Source organism: Sciurus carolinensis, chromosome 12 (genome assembly GCF_902686445.1).
Source record: "Sciurus carolinensis chromosome 12, mSciCar1.2, whole genome shotgun sequence".
Classification (NCBI taxonomy): domain Eukaryota; kingdom Metazoa; phylum Chordata; class Mammalia; order Rodentia; family Sciuridae; genus Sciurus; species Sciurus carolinensis.
The window spans coordinates 48,638,546-48,660,122 of record NC_062224.1 but is presented as its reverse complement, the minus strand read 5'-3'; the positions used below and the strand labels follow the sequence as shown (position 1 = coordinate 48,660,122).

General features: G+C 37.6%; 1 protein-coding gene across 3 annotated transcripts in view; it reads right to left on the bottom strand.

The window, feature by feature from the left end:
• The window catches only part of Odad2 (outer dynein arm docking complex subunit 2), a 189,894-nt gene that overhangs the window by 102,573 nt on the left and 65,744 nt on the right, over positions 1-21,577 (bottom strand). For all 3 annotated transcript variants that reach the window (XM_047521167.1, XM_047521169.1, XM_047521168.1), the window contains exons 13-16: positions 14,364-14,606; positions 13,960-14,070; positions 11,615-11,769; positions 9,919-10,161 (exon numbers count right to left, since the gene is read on the bottom strand). In XM_047521167.1, the coding sequence (XP_047377123.1) occupies positions 9,919-10,161; positions 11,615-11,769; positions 13,960-14,070; positions 14,364-14,606 (752 nt within the window). The remainder of the gene's footprint in view (positions 1-9,918; positions 10,162-11,614; positions 11,770-13,959; positions 14,071-14,363; positions 14,607-21,577) is intronic.

Genomic DNA, 21,577 nt, shown 5'->3' with positions numbered 1-21,577 from the left:
GATATCTAGATTTGATAAAGAGAGTTGAAAATAAAACTCCAAACCAGAAAAAAACTACATACTAGTACTACCAATAAATATTCTAAAAATACAAAGTAAAATAGTAACAAATAGAGTCCTGCATGACCTTAAGAAAACAGTATACCCTAACCAAGTGAGAATTATTCCTGGATCCTGAGGCTGGTTCAAAGTTTGGAAAGGCATTATTACCATTCACTATATTAATCAATATAATGAATATCATAGGGGAACATAAGAAACATAACCTCCAGTAAGTGCCCAAATAGCCTTTGACAAAATGCAACACCTATTGCTGAGTTTAAGAAATTTTAGAAATAAAAATCAAGAGATACTTTTTAATATGATATATATAGTATATACACATATATAATATATGTAATGGAACTAAAGCCTTTATTTTACTTCATAGGGAAACACTAAAGGCATTTCTATTAAAATCAAGAGCAAGACAGAGAGAGTCACTACCTCTAGTACTATCCAACACTATATTTCTAGGGAATTAGCTAATGAAATTAGAAAACAAATAAATCTAAAGAATAATATTTTGTAAAGGAATAAAAATTTCTTTGGAATACACTAGAGCAGAGTTCAGCAGATGTTTTCTATAAAGATTTTGATAGGAATTTTTGTGGGTCAGTTTCCATGGCAACTACTCAGTTCTGCCATTATAGCACAAATGCAGCCAAAGATAATGTATAAACAAATGAGGGCTACTATGTTAGAATCAATATTTATTTACAAAAACAAGATCTGACCCATAAACCATAGTTTGTCAACCATTGTCCTAGAAAATGAACAACAAAATGACACAAAACAATAAGAGAATTCTTCAAGGTAGCAGGACAGAGAATTGATATACAAAATTCAGTAGTGTCATAAAGACAAACTGTTGAAAGGACACAATGGTTGCTGAAGTTTAGATCTGGAATATCCTGTAGAGGTCCTTTGTTAAGGCTTAGTCCCCAGTCCATAGCCTTGTTGGGGAAGTGGTAGAACCTTTAGGAGATGGGACCTTTTGGGAGGCTTTAGGTCAGTAGGGGCATGCCCTTCGGAGAACTGTAGGACATGCCCCTGGATAGAAGGTGAATGTGCTTATGTGCCAAGCATTGCTGCCATGATGGAGGCCTTGTCATGGATCCATAAGCAAAAGAACCACCAAACATGAACTGAGACCTCCAAAACCATAAGTCAAATAAACCTCTTCTCTGTGTGAGCTGATTTTCTCAAATATTTGTTACAGTAACAGAGAACTGATGAACTTTTTTTTTTTTTTCTCAACAAAGGTAGAGGAAAAATAACTCTTATCCCATCAATAAAGATGATTAAATAATACCAATGAAGTTATTAGCCAATGACCAAAATTCATGTGAAGAGAACTTTAAAACACTCTTCAAAGTCAAAAACCTGGACTTGAACAATGCTAGATTTCTATAATCTTACTATGTCTATGTAGGACGTGAAGAGTAAGGGAAACTAGGTAAAAAGTATATGCAAACCCTCTGTACTCTGTTTTTGCAACTTTTCTGTTAAGTCCAATGCTACTTCAAAGTAAAAGTTAAAATGAAATATATTTAAAAAACAATAAAAATCCTGAGGTGTGGACAATAAATCACAGATATTTCTGGAGTTTTTGGCTTCAATACTTTCAGATGTTTGAAATTTTATAGTGCTTTATTAGAAAATTATGCTCCCCAAAACACAAGTGTTAATGGTTTTTTGCAATGTTGGTGTGATTTTATATACTTGAAGGCCAAATTACCTCCAGATGAATTCTTCACATATCAAATAGAGACATTAAAAGTCAACAAGAAGGGAAAATTCAACATGAATAAATTTACTTTTACATAAACTTAGTACTTTAGGATACCTACTATGCTGTTTTAGATTCTACAGTGAGGCATAATTAATATGAAACCATTTACATTGAGTTTTGAAAGCAATAGTCTGAAGCTCTGAAGAAAAACCAATGGAGTTTTACAGAATCCTGCTTTCATCAAAACCACTTTTGACTCAGTAATCTAATAGTTATTGTTAAGATGACATTTCTTATTCTTACTGAGAAATATATTAGGGAGTGAGAGCTGCTTTTGTAGTCTATTACATAAAGTTAATAAAACAGTGTTAAGAGTTTGCATGTTTATTCTGATATGTGACCTAAGTTTTATCTACAGCCACATCACCAAATCATGAAATTGCTGGTCATTAAAATGAGTTCTTAAACCATGAATTATATAAAACTTACATACGGGAGAAGTGTTTATCATTTCCTTACATCTAACTTAAAACTCAAAGATGCAATAAATCCTACAATTCCAGCAATAATAACCATGTCTGAGAAACATGCCCAGTTCTTACCAAACTCAAAATACTGTTTTCTGAAACTGTTTTAGTGTGTTTATAAAAACACTTGTGGGAAAATAATATCACAAATACAAAAGTTGTTGCATAGAAAGGAATATTTTGCTTCTTAACTTTAAAGGTTATCTCTAAAATTTACATTTTATCAATTTCTCTCCTTTGAACACTGCCTTCCTTGAGTTTTTTTCAACAGTCTACTCTTCTAGTTTTCATCCCAGATCATTGGCTGATTCTCCTCACTTTCTTTATGGGTAACTTTCCTTTTGTCCATTTATTCTCCTTAAAAGCTGGTTTCAAAAGGATTCTGTTTTTGTTCTTCACTTTTATCTCCCACCAAATTTCTCAAGCATTATCCATGACTTCAGTTACTGAATATTCTAAATATTATATATACCTCACTCACATCTTTATCCTAAACTTTAGATGTGAATATCCAATTGACTAGTTGCCATTGCCACTTGGATTTCCCACAGAACAATGTCTACACAATCATAACTGAACTCACCATTCATTCATGTAATTAATGTTTGTTGTCTGCCTACCTTGAGCCTGGTACTGGCTTAGGCATTGAATGTCTGACTTTGTCCCTCCCCTTATGAAGTTCAGGTTTCCTTTACCAGCCCTTCACCTGTATTCCCTCTGTATCATTTAGAGGTAACATTAGCCAAGTTACCCAAGCCATAAATCTGAATACTATCCATGACTCTTCACTCTTCTTTCCAGCTCACATTCATTCACCTGGTCCCATCCTCTTCCTTTATAGTCCTTTAATGGATTTCTCTCTTCTTCATTACAAAATTAGTTTAAGTTATATTCACTTTTGACCTGAAATCATCCCCTAACAAGTTTTCTTGTCTCTATTCATGCTTAAAACCCTTCACTGACTCTCGGTAGACTGTAAAAAAAATCCAAACTTAGCAAGGCACACAAGGCCTAAATTATAATTGCCTGTTTACATATCAACCACACCCTTTAAGTGCCTTGATTTCAAGTGAGAGTTTAAGACAAACTGGTCACCTTTTGGGGTCACTTTATTTCAATTCATGGCAAATTCAATAACAAGATTAATTATATTTAAGAGAGTCAAAGAATAATGAGTAATTCACCCATAGATAAGTTCAGATACTGTACAATCTGACTTTCATTTTCTATTTTCTATTTCATTTTCTATTATCTTCTAAAATTGCTGATCATGAAAATTACTGCTACATCAACAATACTAGCCAACATTCACCTAGCACTTTCTATGTGTCAAACACTTTACATATATTAATTCACTTAATGATTATGACAACCCAAAGAAATAGTTACCAGCAACATTCCCATTTTATGTGCATGGTAACCAAGGCATTAAGTCATTTAGTACTTTGCTGAAGGAAAAATAACTGGTAAGTGGTAAGACTGGCACTGCAGGAGGTCATTCCAGAATCCATATGCTCAACCTTTATACAAAATACAGAACAAAATAGAACTGTGCAAAGTATTAAACAGGAAATTTGGTGTTATAAAAATGATACAAACTAATCATACAAACTGTATAGAAAAATATCAAGTAGTAAAAAAAATGACACCAAACCCTATGCCCCAGAAACAATAACCATTAATAGCTAATCTAAATTATTCTGGCTATCTCTTTATGCCTAGGTAAAATGGATAAGTGAAAGGTTACACAATAGATGGATGATAGATAAAAATAGTATTTGGTATAGTATCTACTGCCATTTATGTAAAAGATCATCACATTTCCACACTTACACACCCAATCTGCACCACCATCTTTATTTTTATTTTTGTCAGTTGTATTATTACACTATCATTACCAATATTCATAAAATTTAGATGATTCCTCTGATGATAATTCCTTCACTGTTTTGTCCTAGTTTAATATTCAAATGAATTCAATAGTAACCACTGGCATCTTTTAGCTGTAGTTTTGCAGTTTTGAAATACTTTTTTGGGGGGATACCAGGGATTGAACTCAGGGGCACAGGACCACTGAGCCACATTCCCAGCCCTATTTTGTATTTTATGTACAGACAGGGTCTCACCGAGTTGCTTAACACCTTGCTTTTGCTGAGGTTGGCTTTGAACTCAAAATCCTCCAGCCCCAGCCTCCCAAGCCGCTGGGATTATAGGCAGGTACCACTGCGCCTGGCTGTTTTGAGCAATTTATTAAGTTTCTATCAAGCAGCTTTTTCTAGGAGAACTAGTGAGTTCTACATTCACTACTCCTATGTATGCTTGAGAATGGGTTATCACCTTCATATTTGAAGGACAGCTTGGCTAGTATGAAATTGTTGGGCAATATTTTAACTCCCTTAGAATATTTTTTGTAAGTTTCTGTGTTTCTGCTTTACTTCTCAATGATATGGTTTTAAAATAAACTGAGGCAATACAATAGCCCAATCAATCCACAAATAACAATATATAATTATAACTATAAAATAAGAGGTGGTTTTAGTACTTTCATAAACTGGTAATAGTCTAAGTCAGGAGTAGGTAAACTTTCTCTGTAAAGCATCAAATAATGCATATTTGGGGCTTTGCAGACTGTATGTGTTCTGTCTCAACTGTTTAACTCTGCCTTTGTAGGCAAATAAGCCACAGACAATATGCAAAAAAAAAAGGGCAGCATGTGATCCAAACTTAATTTATAAAAATGGGCTGAGGAATGACCTAAGGTTACTGGTTTTTTATTCCTAAATTTTTATTGAGTCATTTTAACTACAGAGAGTGGTGAATTTCATTGTGGCATATTCACACATGCATATAGCATTTTAATTTGATCAGTTTCACTCCCATATTCCCTTACCAGATTTCAAATTATACTATAGAGTCATAGTAACAAAAACAGCATGGTACTGACAAAATAGCAGACACACAGATCAATGAAATAAAATAAAACACACAGAGAAAACCAACACAGATACAACCATCTGATTCTCAACAAAGGTGCAAAAATACACATTGAACAAAAGATAGCCTATTTATTTTTTTCCTTTGTTTTTGAAATGCTGGTAACTATCAGGATGTGCTGCTACAGATCATTCTGTAATCAGTATCACTAGGGTCTTTTTGACCTGCACATTTATCAGAAATATTTCTTTTATTATACCTTAAAAACATGTTCCTTTGGTTCCAACATCTACTTGAACACCAATTATGTTTATGTTGGATCTCCTTGGGTTCCATATGTATCGATTTCTCTATTATCATTCTTATATTTTTTATTCTTCATTTCATTTTGTATGTTCTATGTACCACATTCCTGTCTGTTTTCAGTTATGTTTATTATATTTCTTTTGCCTCTATCCAAGCTTTTAGTCCAATAATTTTTCTATTTCTTTTCTGTTCTCTGACTATTTGATTTTTTAAATTATTTAAGTTGTGTTATAAAAGTTTTTTGTAAAATTTTATGGTTTCTTTTGGCCATTTTACTAAAGGGGAATATATTGTCTTAACAGCCTTGTGACTGTGGGAAAATTATTTGTCTGAATTTATCTGGTTTTTTTCATGATGGAATGACCTCAAATACAATCCCACAAAAATCTGCCATTCCGTTTGCCCTGGGAACACATCTCCATGCAGTTTTGAGTAGTCAGAGTTAATCTGGTCCACTCCAAATCTCTAAAAGTTTATAGTGACTGTTGCAATTTGGCAACCATTGTCTCTCATACCCTTTTCACTCCTGTGACTCCAGCCATCTCCTTGCGCTAGACAGCTATTGTGGACAACATAAAATGACATATCCACGTGACTTTTCCTTAGGTTCAACTTCTCCTGATGTTTTATAATGTGAAACACTGGTGTCTGTTGGGAACTTCTCCACTCTTCAAAGGCCCACTCACTTCCCTCTAAATCTCTGCTCTTTATGTGTAAAAAATGTCATGTACAAAGTGGACTATGGCATTTACTTAGGCCAAAATCTTGAGATCTTAAGGCTAAGTGCTAGGTAAATATGAATAGACAAAGAGAGAGAGAGGGAGGGAGGCAGAGAGGGAGGGACAGAGAGAGAGAGAGAGAGAGAGAGAGGAATCAGTGATCAAAAGAAATTCATATATCCACTTCTGACAAGCACTTATCAGGTTCTAATGAATAACGTGTTTTAAAAAGATAAATATCTTAAAAATTGTCTTATAAATCCAGTCAATATCAGGTGTGTAATTTGTATTCTTCAGTGTCTGAAACATCTGAGACTAAGGATCCAAGAGTGAGTTGGATGTGACATAATTATACCCCCCCAAAAGGTTCATATTTCCAAGGTGGCCCTATTGGGAGGTGGTGGAACTTTTAAGAGAAGGGGACTACCTAGAGGTCCTTAGTTCACTGCGGGGGCAGGTATGAGATAATTCCCATGCAACCCCTTGAGTTCTTGCAAGAGGGTTGTTATAAAAGAAGCAAGCCTGGTTCCTCCTTCCTCTCTGTTGCTGGTTCCAAATGTAATCACTTGTCTGTTCCTGTACGCCTTCTCCCACTATCGCTGTCTGTGCCATGAGGTGATGCAGCCAAGGGACAGTCCTCACCACAGAGCCCATGCTCTGTTTAGCTTCCAAAACTGTGAACTAAATAAACCACTTTTTCTTCATAAGTGACCTATGTCAGTATTTCATTATGGTAACAAAAAGCTGACTAATACACTTCCTGGAACAATAATATAATAGAGAGATTATTAGATACTCTTGAATCTAAAAATCCAAACAGCAGAAATGCTGCTATCTTGGACTGAAGCTGACAGAGATGGGATAAAATCAAAAGGTCATCAAACTTCTAGAATTATACAGATCAGACCAATAGAGCAACCTCAAGCAAACAACCAGGATTGTGAGTCCAGGAATCAGGGATAGAAATAGAAAGACACAAGTAAATTGCCCACTGGCAAAATTTTTATTTCCTATTCCTGTGCCTTTATGATCTGCTGGCTTAGAGGTTTTTGCTCCAAAGGGGAGTTCTTCCAATAGGAGACACAAGAACGATTCTGTTGTTTTAGAAATTAAAACTGCCACAAGGTTACTTTGTATTCTCATACCTCTAAGTCAACAGGCAAAGAAGCAAGTTACTGTGTCAGCTGGGGTGGTTGATACTGACTAGGCAGGATGACTAGAATGATACTAGAGAGGCCAGGAAGAGTGTGTCTGAAATACGGGAGATCCCTTATGGCATCTCTTAGGATTTCCATTACCTTTTATTAAAATAAATGGAAAACTTTGGCAGCCTACTCCAGGCAAGACTACTAATGGTCCAGACCAATCAGGAATAAAGATTTGGGTCACCCACCAGGAAAAGAACCACAATCAGGTAAGGTGCTTGCTTAGGGTAAAAGGGATAACAGGATGGGTAGTAGAAAAAAGTTATAAATACCAACTATGATCACGTAACCAGCTGTTTTAGTCAGCCTTATCACTGCTGTGACTAAATATCTGACCAGCACAATTATAGAGGAGGAAAGGTCTATTTGAGGGCTCACAGTTTCAGAGGTCTTAGTCCACAGAAGGCTGGATCCATTCCTTGGGGATCCAGGTGAGGCAGAACATCATGGCAGAAGAGCATGGCAGAGGGAAGCAGTTCACATCATCAGAAAGCAGAGAGAGTCTCCACTCTCCAGATAAAAAATATATACCCAAAGACACACTCCAGTTCCAATCTCCTCCAGTCACACCCTACCGCTTCAATTAATCCCTTCAGGGATTAATTCACCAATTGGGTTAAGACTCTTACAACCCAATCATTTCTCCTCTGAAACTTCCCGCATTGTCTCACATATGAGCTTTTGGGGGACACCTCACATCCAAACCATAACACCAGCTATGGAAGTGAGGATTGTATCTATCATAAGAAGGTCTTCCTCATTTTGTTATGCATATGTTTTATGTGTGTTTATTTACATATCTCAACATGTAACATGAGATTTACTACCTCTATATCCTAAGTAACATTAACTTTACCTAACAGTACTTAAGTTAGGGAATATCAAGAAGAGTAAATTCCAAGGAATTCTTCTGGGGAAACAGTTCATGCACTTCTAGCCATGCACAGAATAGTTATTTCAAGGGAGGCTGAAGTAGGATCTTGTTGGAGTCTTCATTTAAGGATTAAATGTGATTTAAGGAGATGCATTTAGGTTTCACATTGATTGGGGATGATAGACTGCTGATGGTTAATTTTATGAGTCAAGTTGGGTGGATCATAGTGCCCAGATATTTGGTCAAGCATTATTTAGGATGTTTCTGTGAAAGTGGTTTTTGAATGTGATCTACATTTAAGGTGGTGGATGTTCATAAAGTAGTTGACCCTCCATAATGTAGGTGGGTCTCATATGGTGAGTTGAAGGCCTTAACAGAACAAAGACTGACCTTCCCTGAGCAAGAAGGAGTTCTACCAGCAAACTACAACTCCTTCCTGAGTCTCCAGTCTGCCAGCCTACTACATAAGATTTTGGACTCACCAAACCTCACAGTTCCAAGAATCAACTCCTATAATAGATAGATATAGATAGAAATACAAATATAGATAAAGATAAGTAATTGTCCTTTGGTATCCACGTAGGATGGGTTCTCAGGCCATCCAAAGAAACCCAAATCCACAGATGTTCAAGTCCCTTACATAAAATGGTGCAGTATTTGCACATAATCTATGCATATCTTTCCATATGCTTTACATCATCTCTAAATTTTTTACAATATGTAATACAATGTAATAGTTGTTATACTACATAGTTTAGGGAACAATGATAAGAAAAATATCTGTACGAGTTCAGTACAGGTGAAATTATTGTTATTGTTGTTATTATCATCATCATCAACAACTTCATTATTTTGATACTAAGGATTGAACCCAGGGCACTTCGTAACTGAGATACATCCCAAGATATTAGTATTTTTTATTTTGAGACAGGGTCTCACTAAGTTGCAGAGACTGGCCTCAAACTTTTGATCCTCCTGCCTCAGCTTCCCAAGTCACTGGGGTTACAGGCATGTGCCACCATACCTTGCACAGATGCAATTATGCTTCACCACACCTGGCACAGATACAATTAGGTTTCTGGGTATTTTTGATCCATGTTTAAGTCTTCTTTCCAATATAGACCACAATTTGCTTGAGGACTAAGAGCAGAGATTAAAATCCTTTGTCTTTTCCCTTCACAGTTTGCAGTTCTTGTTAGGTACTCAGCTGAATCAGCAAGAATAAGAAGTAGGATACTACGAGCACACTACTACAATTACACAGTACCCTAGGTAGATAAAGAGAGAGAATTCTTCTCTGGGAGGAGAGAAATATGTTGATTGCATTAAGGTTTCCACATGGGAATTTCATTAGCAATTATTGGAAATCCTTCCAAATGCCAGGCTCTGCCCTCTATTTCTTCCAAAGTAACATTTTGGCTCAATAAGTCATGCTTCAGTAAACTTGTAATTACTTATAACACATTTTATGTTTTCATCATCTTTACACATCAATTCCAAGTGATGATGTTATTCTATGACCACCCAAAGGTGTCCTGCAATGAGCATATAAAATCTCTCCTCCTCCAAGTGTACTTACGCCATATTCTCGGGCTCTACTGCACAAGCACCAACTGCTTTTGTGACATTCACAAGAAGAGCCTGGTTTATTCCAACGAGGAGGTTCACAAGTGGTTGAATGCCTCCACATCTCCGGACAATGACTCGGTTTTCATGTTCTTGGCAGCACTCTCCCAAGGCCCCCACCACATTCACGAGCACTTCCTCGGGTTGATCAGTTAAAAGTCCCACCAAAGTTTCGATGGCTTTGTATTCCCGAAACCTAAGATCATCACAAAAGCATGAGACATTTGACTACTAGTTAATTGCAATTATCAGCTAGGTTTATGCTGAAAATAATGTTTCTTTAATAGCTAAAACCACATTCTTATTCAATCCTTACAGAACCCTACAATGTAGACGCTATTGAATTCCCATTATCAGTTGGCCAATCTGAAGCTTGGTAAATATGAGGCTGCCATCCACAGCCAGCCATCTGCTCCAGATCTGTGCCTGGGTCACTAAACTAACAGCTTCTAAGACAGCCATGGTTATGACCACATATGAGTTCTGTGATTCCGTTCTGCTCAGAGTATCCCCCACCTTACAGAGAGGAGATCTTACATGGACAAAGTACACTAAGGATTTCATGAAAACAAATGACACATTTTTGCTTTTAAACACATTAAACACAACTTCTCCGCACCAATTTGGGTATAATAAGCCTCCCAGAATTAGTAGCTTGTGCTACTTACATTTAAAAAATTGTCGACTTCAGATATCTTCAATATTAACCATTATACATTTTAGCATCTTTCTTGTCATGCAATTTCATTGATTATTTAATTATATTTTAAGCTAAAAGAAAGTATGATATTTAAAGGTAGATATTCAAAAATCAATAGTTTCTCAATAGAACTTTTTTCCCTTTCTAATAAATATCAGCAGTACTTTCAAGTATCATAATGCAGCTGAATTTTTACTGCTGAAATTTGGTGGAACTTCTAATTAAGATAAAAATTTAATTAGCTGAGCTAACCCTAATCTTATCACAACTTCATTATACATTCTTTGTTAAATATGTTTATTCTGAATCAGGACACATGAATTTCCTGTTAAGGGAACTCATCAGATGGAGACAAGGACTTGCCTCAGAATACTCATTGAAAGTGTGAACTCTAAACATATAAAAAAGAGATAAATTTGAAGATTAAAATAAATAAAAATTTTACAGGCACTTTGAAATAACAAAATTTATGAACATATTAAAATAAAATATCAAAAAAATCACATTTGAAAACAACTACTCCAGGAGTGGTTAGTTGGCATTCTGCTGACTCATCTGTTTATCTTTAGAAGAGGAAAAAGAATGAAAACACTTTCATCTCTAAAGATTCAGTGAGAAATTCATCCCTTCACCTTGATAGATTCCTGCAGAAAATATCAAAGCTACTTCTGATTTAAATGACTGTCTGTATGCCAAACAGCCTATTCACAGTGAAAGGTCATGTCAGCAAAGCCCTTCACCCTACTGAGGTACATCAATCATTGTCTGGTGGTGGGGTGTGGAGAGGGGCCCTGAATTTCTGAGGATTCCTTCATCTTGCCAACTTAACCCAGAATGTGCATCCTTGAATAACATTAGATTCATCCCTTTATGAAAACAGCATTGAAATTCCAAAAATGTATTTCCTTGGCCAAATCTTTATCACAGAATATTGAGTGCCTTCTCTTACTTAATCACATTCTCCTTGCTGATGGAGCATTTCCATATCGCCCCTGTGACAGCAGCCAACAGTTCTTTATTCTTAGTGTTATTGAGTAGACTGGCCAGGGGTTTAAGTCCTCCATGGAGCCTCACCAGGTCACGGGTTTCCTCATCTTCAGCACACTATACAAAAAGTCAAATTAGAGGGTGTCAGTGGTAACGCATCTCCAGCATTCAACAATTGCTGGCAAGTTGCCATTCTACAGCTGTCTTGAACTTATGATGGTTCCACTTATGATTTTTCAACTTCAGAGTGGCATGAAAGTGGCATGTGCCCGGTAGAAACCACACTTCAAATTTTGAATTTTTATCTTTCCTGGATTACTTATCTGCAGTACAATACTCTTATGATGCTGGGCAGCAGTAGTGAGCGGCATCTTTCAATGATCCACACAATTAAAATGGTGAACAACCAATATGCTACAGTAGACTGTGTTGGTAAACTGTAATAATGTTCAGTAGGTTAGGAGTTTTCAATGAACATCAATATTTTCAATGTATCACGGGGTTATGGGGATATAATTCCATAAGTCAAGGAGCATAGAAACTATGAAACTTCTTTTCACAAAGTATCATTTTCTGAAGATGTATCCAAGCAAAATATAATTCTTTCCCATACCAACATTATCTGATGATATGTCTCCCTTTCCATGGTTCTGGGAATGCACAGCAGTTTCTACAAACTTGGCAATTCTCCCAAGCTAGTTCTGGGGTAGCCTGGGCATCTACAGAGCTAGAGGCAAAGTTCAGTAAGAAACCTACAAAACTCCCATTCTTGGAGAAGAATGTATATAGTGAGACATTTAGAGTTTTAGGAAAATGCAGTAGAGAAGACAGACAAGTGACAGGGATTTAGTCAGACCTCAAATGACCCCTGAAACCTGAAGACAAAGAATTTTCTCAGTAGAGTTTCTGTGCCCAGAGCAGTGGATTCCCATCAGTAGTACCTGACATCTTATTCAAACATTTGCCCATGTTTGTTTCATCCTCTGAAATAAATATCGTCTGTATAAATATCCCCAACTGATTATTATTCTCAGGTTAAAGAGCCAACACATGATAAATTCAGTATAGATTTGCCTATTATCCCAAGCATACAACTGTTTTCTGACGCTAGGCTATGTAGAGGCATGTCATGTGCCATCTATGAGGGTCCCTAGAAGAAATCCTCATTGTAATGCACCACAGAGATAAACTTGCTATGTTTATCTTCTGAGTATGATTACCAATTCTGGTTCAGTGGCAAATTTTAAAAATCAGTCACTATTTCTAACCAACTCTTAATGGTTTCTCATATGAGTGATATGTATAAGTCAAGGCTGTAAATTCTTGTTATGGACTGAATTGTGTCCTCTCAAAATTCATATGTCAAAGTCCTCTTGGTACTTCAGAATGTGACTATATATGGAGTCAGGGTCTTTAAAGAGGTAATTAAAGCTAAAGGAGATCATCAAGATTGGTCTAATCCAATATGACGGTCTCCTAGTAAGAAGAGATTGATACAGGCATACACACAAAGTGAACATCACATGAAGACATGGGAAGAAGATGACCATCTATTAGGCCTCTTTTTCAAGCCTGGGAAAGAGACCTCAGAAGAAACCAACCCTGATCTCAGACTTCCAGCCTCCAGGACTATGAGAAGATAAATTTTGGTTAAGTCATCCAATCTATGGTACTTTGTTATGGCAGCCAGGAAATGAATCCAATCCCCTACTGAAACGAGTCATGGGTATCTTCCTCTAGGAAGTCTGCTCTAAATGGGTAGAAGCTGGTGTGTTCAAGAATGAGCCAGACACTCATTTGTCAAGGCCATCTTTCCCTCTTTATTATTGTTTTTTGGTAGACTATGAATCTTATACTTCACAAAAAGTTAATGAAGATTAAAATACAAAAACTAATAAAAAGATAAAACAGGAACACACACCAATTGGTTTGACAGGAGATACATTTCTCAAGATTACTATGTTTGAATAGGCCACACATAAAGCAATATAGGAGCACCAGGTACTTATTTAGCGATTACACACTAAATAAATTGTTTTAGGAAACATAGATATATGTGTCTTGTAGAAGTTTAAGCAAGCAGATATATTGAAGCATGTTTTTCTCTGACATATACAATGGATACAGTATCCACCATTACAGCAGACAGTGGTTCTCAGAACTAAACGGACATGAACATCTCTGAGATGCTTTCTTAAAATGCAGATTCCTGAGTCCCCTCCCCAGAGAAAAGTTATGTGTTTAGAGACACTGCTTTGAGCTACATGAGAAAGAACACCAACAGAGGTGCAAGAGTGATTCTCCTACCTGGTAAATGGCCATGGCACAGTGCTCCTGCAGTTGCTCATTCTCACTGTTTAGGTTCTTTACCAGGTTTTCAATGATCCTTTCAGCTTTGATTGCGGCTCGGTAGTTTTCCTAGGAATATGAGCTTAAATATTTATGTGTATAAAATGCATGAATATAAGTAGTTATTTACATTTATTAATAATAATGGTGAGCAAACTCCCTAAGTAAATAAATACTGAAGTCTAAGTTGAACATATCTATACAATAAGAGAATTAGTCAACATCAAAGTTTGATCTTTTTCTAACAGAAAGCTAATATTCTGAAAAAAAAATCCTTAATGGCTATATGATCTTAAAAATATTATTTTTAACTAAAGAAAGTCAAGGTAAGAAAGGAAAGGAAGCAGAATTGGTTTGTGTACCTCTGATGCACATTCTTGCAATGTCCCCACTACTGGAATTAGCATGTTTTCATGAGAAGTCTTCAGTAGCCGAGCCAGCAAAGGGATGCCCCCTGCTTTACGAATGGCTTCTTTATTTGAATAACTCTTACTGCAACTCCACAGTGCCAAAGCCCCACAGCGAGCCACTTCCACGTCTCTGGTTTCATACAGACTTGATTGAGCTGGTTCTGTTGCATTCTGTGCACAGTCAAGTAAAGCAACCTACAAGAAGAGATGAATGCAACGAACTTGGACATCTTTAAAATAAAACTTAATTCACCCTTCAATAGCTACAGGGTTGCTACCAAGCTCGCCTTTGTCATCATCTTTTAAAAATCAACATTTACACTACACAGCAACCAGTAAAAATAAAGAAACAAACAAAACCCTTCAAGAAAACTTCCTTCAGATTTGGGAGCTCTTTTCTTTCCTTCCCACTAGAAAATCTCACCAAGATAGTATTTTCTTAATATGGCTCTAATATTTACATTAATAATATTTATAAAAAAATATTCTTAGTCTTTCTTGTATCTCAGAAAACTAGGCTTCCTAAAACTGTTAGAACTTTCTAATGAGAAATGAATGATCTAAACCCATTAATACCATGAGAACTTTAGGAAGCACACAGCCTTCCATATGTGTTACCAAAACCAATTGAATCAAATGGTACAGCTGCCAACATCCTCCCCTTCCTTTGCAATAATCAAAGTCACTGAAGACCTTAAGGGAAAGGCAATTTACTAAAAGGTTACAGCAGTATGTCAGGTTGCTCCCCAAGGAAGTAAAGCCAGGCCTCCCAGAGCTGTGACTGGAACCACAAGAAGCTGCTTCCCATTCTTCTGGGCTCACCATCTTTATCTGGGGACACTGGCACCATTATCTACTCCATTCTTCTTTGTCTGTTGGTCAAATTCCATGGATACTGCCCACCTAGTCATGCCGACCCTCATCCCAGTTTAGAAAGGAGTAACACAGGCTAAGCAGTCTCTCAATCCCAATTCCAAATTCCTGGGACTAGCATGAGTCAAGTAGACAGTTATGGTCTCATTATGGCTCAAGGAAAGACAGAGTCCAACATGGGAAGGAAAGGAGTATTTACACACTTTCTAATTACAGAATACAAACGGGATAGCAATGCAGGAAAGAAATTCTAAGACAATGGTATAGAACACAGGGCAGACCACATAAGAGTGTCTGTCTGCTGTAGCTATTCCCTCATTATCACAATGAAGTCCAAACTCTAACTCACTGAATAAAGCCCTGAGTGAGCATCATGGCCTTCCACCTCTATCTTGCTACTTGGCCCATCTCACCTTGACTCTGGCCACACTGAGTCAATGGCAGTTCCCACTCAATGCTGTTTCCCAGCTCTGGGTCTTTATCAGCATACTTTTGTCTTCCTGCAATGCCTTTCCCTGGTGGGTATGTCTGACAAAACTTACCTCCCCAAACCTCAGTAAGCAACATCTTCCCTCTTCAGTCTTTCTAGACCTTCTTCCTCCTGGTAGAATCAACTGACCATTCCCTCCTCTGTTCCTCTACCATTCCCTGTACTGGCTTCAATTAGACACCTGAAGCTCACCATAAGTCTTACACCTTAGGTCTATATCCTCCCTACCCCCACACTCCTTCCACCATTAGATCGTGACATGGATAGGGTCAAGGAGGTACATTCATTTCTTTTCCCACTACCTGATCCTGTACCTACCTCCACACTGCCACTTAGGAAGTGTCCAGAAAAGGTAAGAGGAACATGGAAACGGGTCATGGTAGTGACAGCACTGGTATGTTCACATAATCACTTAGACCTTGTAATGTTTCCCTAGATGGATGCTTTCTGCTTTCTCAGACTTTGTGTCTTTTGCCCTGTCATCTATTGCCCTGTCTTCCAAGACTGACATCCATCTGGTACCCAAAACACATTGTGGCCAGTATCACCCTACCTGCTCTGACCCTAAACTCGGGGCCCTTGCTCTGAGGGTATAACAAGCCATTGGTACACTTCTGTTTTGAGTCATCTTCCTTACTTCCAGTTTTAGTTGGGAACTATTATCTATATGTTACCTAACCCCATTCCACATGCCTAGCAAACCAAAAAGCAGATCCCAAATCCTAATCTTTCCCAGGTGTGCTCTCAACCCAGAAATTGCAAGTCTATCATTCTTGGTCTATCCATTATTGGTCATTCCTGTTTCTAATTTAGCTATCATTTAAAATTATATTAAAATGTGTGCTATTATCTTGATTGGATAAGTACAATTTTCAAATACCAGGCCCCCAAATGTGATGCAGAAAACTCTCAACAAACATGTTTCAGTTTTATTTTGCATTATTCATTCTTATGATTTAATGGGAGAGGTTTCAGTCAACAACCACATTAATCTACCATTTGATTTCAGTATTTAAACAGAATAATAATAATCATAGTAATAATTACATTCCTCCCAACATTTAATTATGAAAAATTTCAAAGAAAAACTAATAGAATTGTACAGCAATTGCACAATAAATATCTATATTTCCACCACCTAGATTCTATAAAATCTGCTTTATTTGTTTTATCACATATCTATTCATCCATCTATCCAAATATGTCTAACTCATTTTGAAGCAATTATATCTTATAGAATTTTGCAGATGACAACTGAACACACAAAATATCTTTTAGTAAATTTCTGAACACACTTCTCATTGTACATATTCACATTAAAATTCACATTCATCCAATGGATATTAACCCTTTATATGTGTAAGACAGGGGTTCAAACACTGTGAAAGACACTAAGATGTGTTAAGGAATTTTAGGTGAAGAAATGGAGACAATCCAGAAAATTAAAAGCTGTGGGAGAGACCAAATATATATTAATCCTTACTATGGAGGACCAAAACACATTTCTACATTGTGCTTTATTTATGTATTTTTGTATTTATTTATTTATTTATTTATTTTGGTGCTGGGGATTGAACTCCAGGGTGCTCTACCACTGAGCTACTTCCTCAGGCTTTTCATTTTTCTATTTTGAAACATGTTTTCCCTAATTTGCTAAGGCTAATTCAAACTTATGATCCTCCTACCTCAACCTCCTAAGTCTCTAAGATAACAGGCATGCACCACCACACCTGGCTGCAAAGGGTATGAGCAGAATGCTGATATATTCTTTTCTTTTGATGATAGCTACTGAAATAATTTTTTCTTATTATAAAAGTAAGACACACATAGAAGATGAACTGGCAAATGTCAAAAAACATTTTTTCTATTAATAATATCAGTATTTCAGAGAAAACCCTTGTGAGCTTTGTGTATCCACTTTTAATTTTGCATGTGTTTTGCCACATGCTTGTGTGTAGCTCTTTAAAAATTGGGATCAGAGCTGAGCCTGGTGCACACCTGCAGTCCCAACTCTTCAGGAGGCTGAGGCAGAAGGATCATATAAATTCAAGTTCAGGCTGGGCAACATAGGAAAAACTTGTATCAAAATAAAAGTATAGGCGATCCAAGATGGCGGCCTAGAGGGTGACTGCACCCCCAGTCGCTCCAGAACCCAGGAGTTAAGAAGGGGAGGCATTGAGAGACTCGGACTGAAATAAAGCCACAGGTGAGTCTGCCCACTGGGTAAAGCTCGGCCCGGGTGGCAGGCCCAGATAGAGGTGGCTTATCGGAGCCGGGCAGGGAAGCTAGAGTCATCCACAGGCAGCCCTGCGCACTCCAGCGGTGGGCCCCGCCCACACAGCCAGCTTCTCCAGGTTCTCGGAACGGAACTGGCCCACTAGTGAGAGCCTTTCTGACCAGAACAAGCTCCGAGTCCCGGAGCCACTGCAGCGCAACGTACTCCGGCACTCAAGCAGCTTCAGGGACCAGGATAGGGTAGCCAGAGACCTCCCCAAGTAGCCTGGACCCCTGCGGTGGGAGGTGCCTTTCAAGGCTAGCTTCTCAGACCAGACCGCCCAGTGAGAGGTTTTCTACATAGAACCAGCCACAAGTCCCCGAACCAACGGAGAGCTTCGATCTGCAAGCAGCCTCTGGGATCAGGGCAGGGCAGCCAGAGACCTCTTCAGGCGCTCTGCCCACTCCGGCTGCAGGCTCTCTTCACGGGGCGATCCAAGATGGCAGCCTAGAGGGTGACTGCACCCCCAGTCTCTCCAGAACCCAGGAGTTAAGAAGGGGAGGCATTGAGAGACTCGGACTGAAATAGAGCCACAGGTGAGTCTGCCCACTGGGTAAAGCTCGGCCCGGGTAGCAGGCCCAGATAGAGGTGGCTTATCGGAGCCAGGCAGGGCAGCTAGAGTCTTCCCAAGGTAGCCTTCCACACTCCGGCAGTGGGCTCCTCCCACACGGCCAGCTGCAAGGTGCAGGCCCACAGTGAGAGCATTTCCGCACAGAACCAGTTCCAAACCGTGGAACCAGTAGGGGGCTAGGGGCAGTTTTCTTCGGATGCGCTGCTTTATCAGATTCCTCCAAGACATCAGGCTACTGAAGGCTGGGAGGTGATACACTGGAAATCTACCGGGACACTATAAGCCAATAGCGGAAAACTGCAATATCTCAGGGTCCCACTGACAGCTGACCAATATGAGAAAACAAGGGAAGAAAATGTCCCAAACAAACCTAGATACTATATCAATAAAACCCAATGACAGCACAGCAGAAGAAATGTCAGAAAGGGAGTTCAGAATGTACGTAATTAAAACGATCAGGGAAGCTAATGAGGAGATGAAAGAGCAAATGCAGGCATTGAAGGAGGAGATGAAAGAGCAAATGCAGGCATTAAATGATCGCACCAATCAACAGTTAAAAGACCAAATACGGGAAGCAAGAGATCATTTCAATAAAGAGTTAGAGATACTGAAAAAAAAACAAACTGAAATACTTGAAATGAAGGAAACAATAAACCAAGTTAAAAACTCCATAGAAAGCATAACCAATAGGATAGAACACCTGGAAGACAGAACCTCAGACATTGAAGACAAATTATTTAATCTTGAAAGCAAAGTTGGCCAAACAGATAAGATGGTAAGAAATCATGAACAGAATCTACAAGAATTATGGGATATCATGAAAAGGCCAAATTTAAGAATTATTGGGATTGAGGAAGGCTTAGAGAAACAAACCAAAGGAATGAACAATCTATTCAATGAAATAATAACAGAAAATTTCCCAAATCTGAAGAATGAAATGGAAAACCAAGTACAAGAGGCTTATAGAACTCCAAACATACAAAATTACAATAGACACAAACCAAGGCACATTATTATGAAAATACCTAACATACAAAATAAAGACAGAATTTTAAAGGCCGCGAGAGAAAAGAATCAAATTACATTCAGAGGGAAACCAATAAGAATATCAGCAGATTTTTCAATCCAGACCCTAAAAGCTAGAAGGGCCTGGAACAACATATACCAAGCCCTGAAAGAAAACGGATGCCAACCAAGAATCTTATACCCAGCAAAACTTACCTTCAAATTTGACGATGAAATAAGATCCTTCCATGATAAACAAAAACTAAAGGAATTTACAGAAAGAAAGCCAGCATTACAGAACATTGTCAGCAAAATATTCCATGAGGAAGAGATGAAAAACAACGATGCAAATCAGCAACGGGAGGAACTAGCCTAAAGGAATAGCCAAATAAAGGAGAAACCAAATCATGTCAAAAACAAATATGAGTCAATTGACTGGGAATACAAATCATATCACAATAATAACCCTGAATGTCAATGGCCTGAATTCATCAATCAAAAGACACAGACTGGCAGATTGGATTAAAAAGAAAAATCCAACAATATGCTGCCTGCAAGAGACTCATCTCATAGAAAGAGACACACATAGACTAAAGGTGAAAGGATGGGGAAAAACATACCATGCACACGGACACAGCAAAAAAGCTGGAGTATCCATTCTCATTTCAGATAATGTGGACTTCAAACCAAAACTAGTCAGAAGGGATAAAGAAGGACATTACATGCTGCTTAAGGGAAGCATAAATCAGCAAGACTTAACAATCATAAATATCTATGCCCCGAACATTGGCTCATCCACGTACGTCAAACAAATCCTTCTCAATTCCAGAAATCAAATAGACCACAACACAATAATACTAGGCGATTTTAAGACACCTCTCTCACCACTGGATAGATCGTCCAAACAAAAATTGAATAAAGAAACTATAGATCTCAACAACACAATCAACAATTTAGACTTAACGGACATTATTAGAATATACCATCCAACAAAGAACGAATACACTTTCTTCTCAGCAGTACATGGATCCTTCTCTAAAATAGACCATATTTTATGCCACAAAGCTACTGTTAGCAAATACAAGAAGATAGAGATACTACCTTGTACTCTATCAGATCATAATGGATTGAAATTAGAAATAAATGACAGAATAAAAAACAGAAACTTCTCCAATACCTGGAGATTAAATAATACACTATTATATGATGAATGAATAACAGAAGACATCAGGAGGGAAATAAAAAAATTCTTAGAAGTAAACGAGAACAAAGACACATCATATCAAAATCTCTGGGACACTATGAAAGCAGTACTTAGAGGAAGATTTATTTCATGGGGTGCATTCAAAAAAATAAGTAGAAATCAACAAATAAACGACTTAACACTACAGCTCAAAGCGCTAGAAAAAGAAGAGCAGACCAATACCAAAAGTAGTAGAAGACAGGAAATAGTTAAAATCAGAGCCGAAATCAACGAAATCGAAACAAAAGAAACAATTGGAAAAATTAACAAAATAAATAGTTGGTTCTTTGAAAAAATAAACAAAATTGATAAACCCTTAGCCACACTAACAAGAGGGAGAAAACTCAAATTACTAAAATTCGGAATGAACAAGGAAACATCACAACAGACACGAGTGAAATACAAAACATAATTAGAAGCTATTTCGAAAATCTATACTCAAACAAAACAGAAAACCTCGAAGACATCAACAAATTTCTAGAGACATATGAATTACCTAAACTGAACCAGGAGGACATACACAACTTAAATAAACCAATTTCAAGCAATGAAATAGAAGAGGTCATCAAAAGCCTACCAACAAAGAAAAGTCCAGGACCAGATGGGTTCTCAGCCGAGTTCTACAAAACCTTTAAAGAAGAGCTCATTCCAATACTCCTCAAACTATTCCATGAAATAGAAGAGGAGGGAACCCTCCCAAACTCGTTCT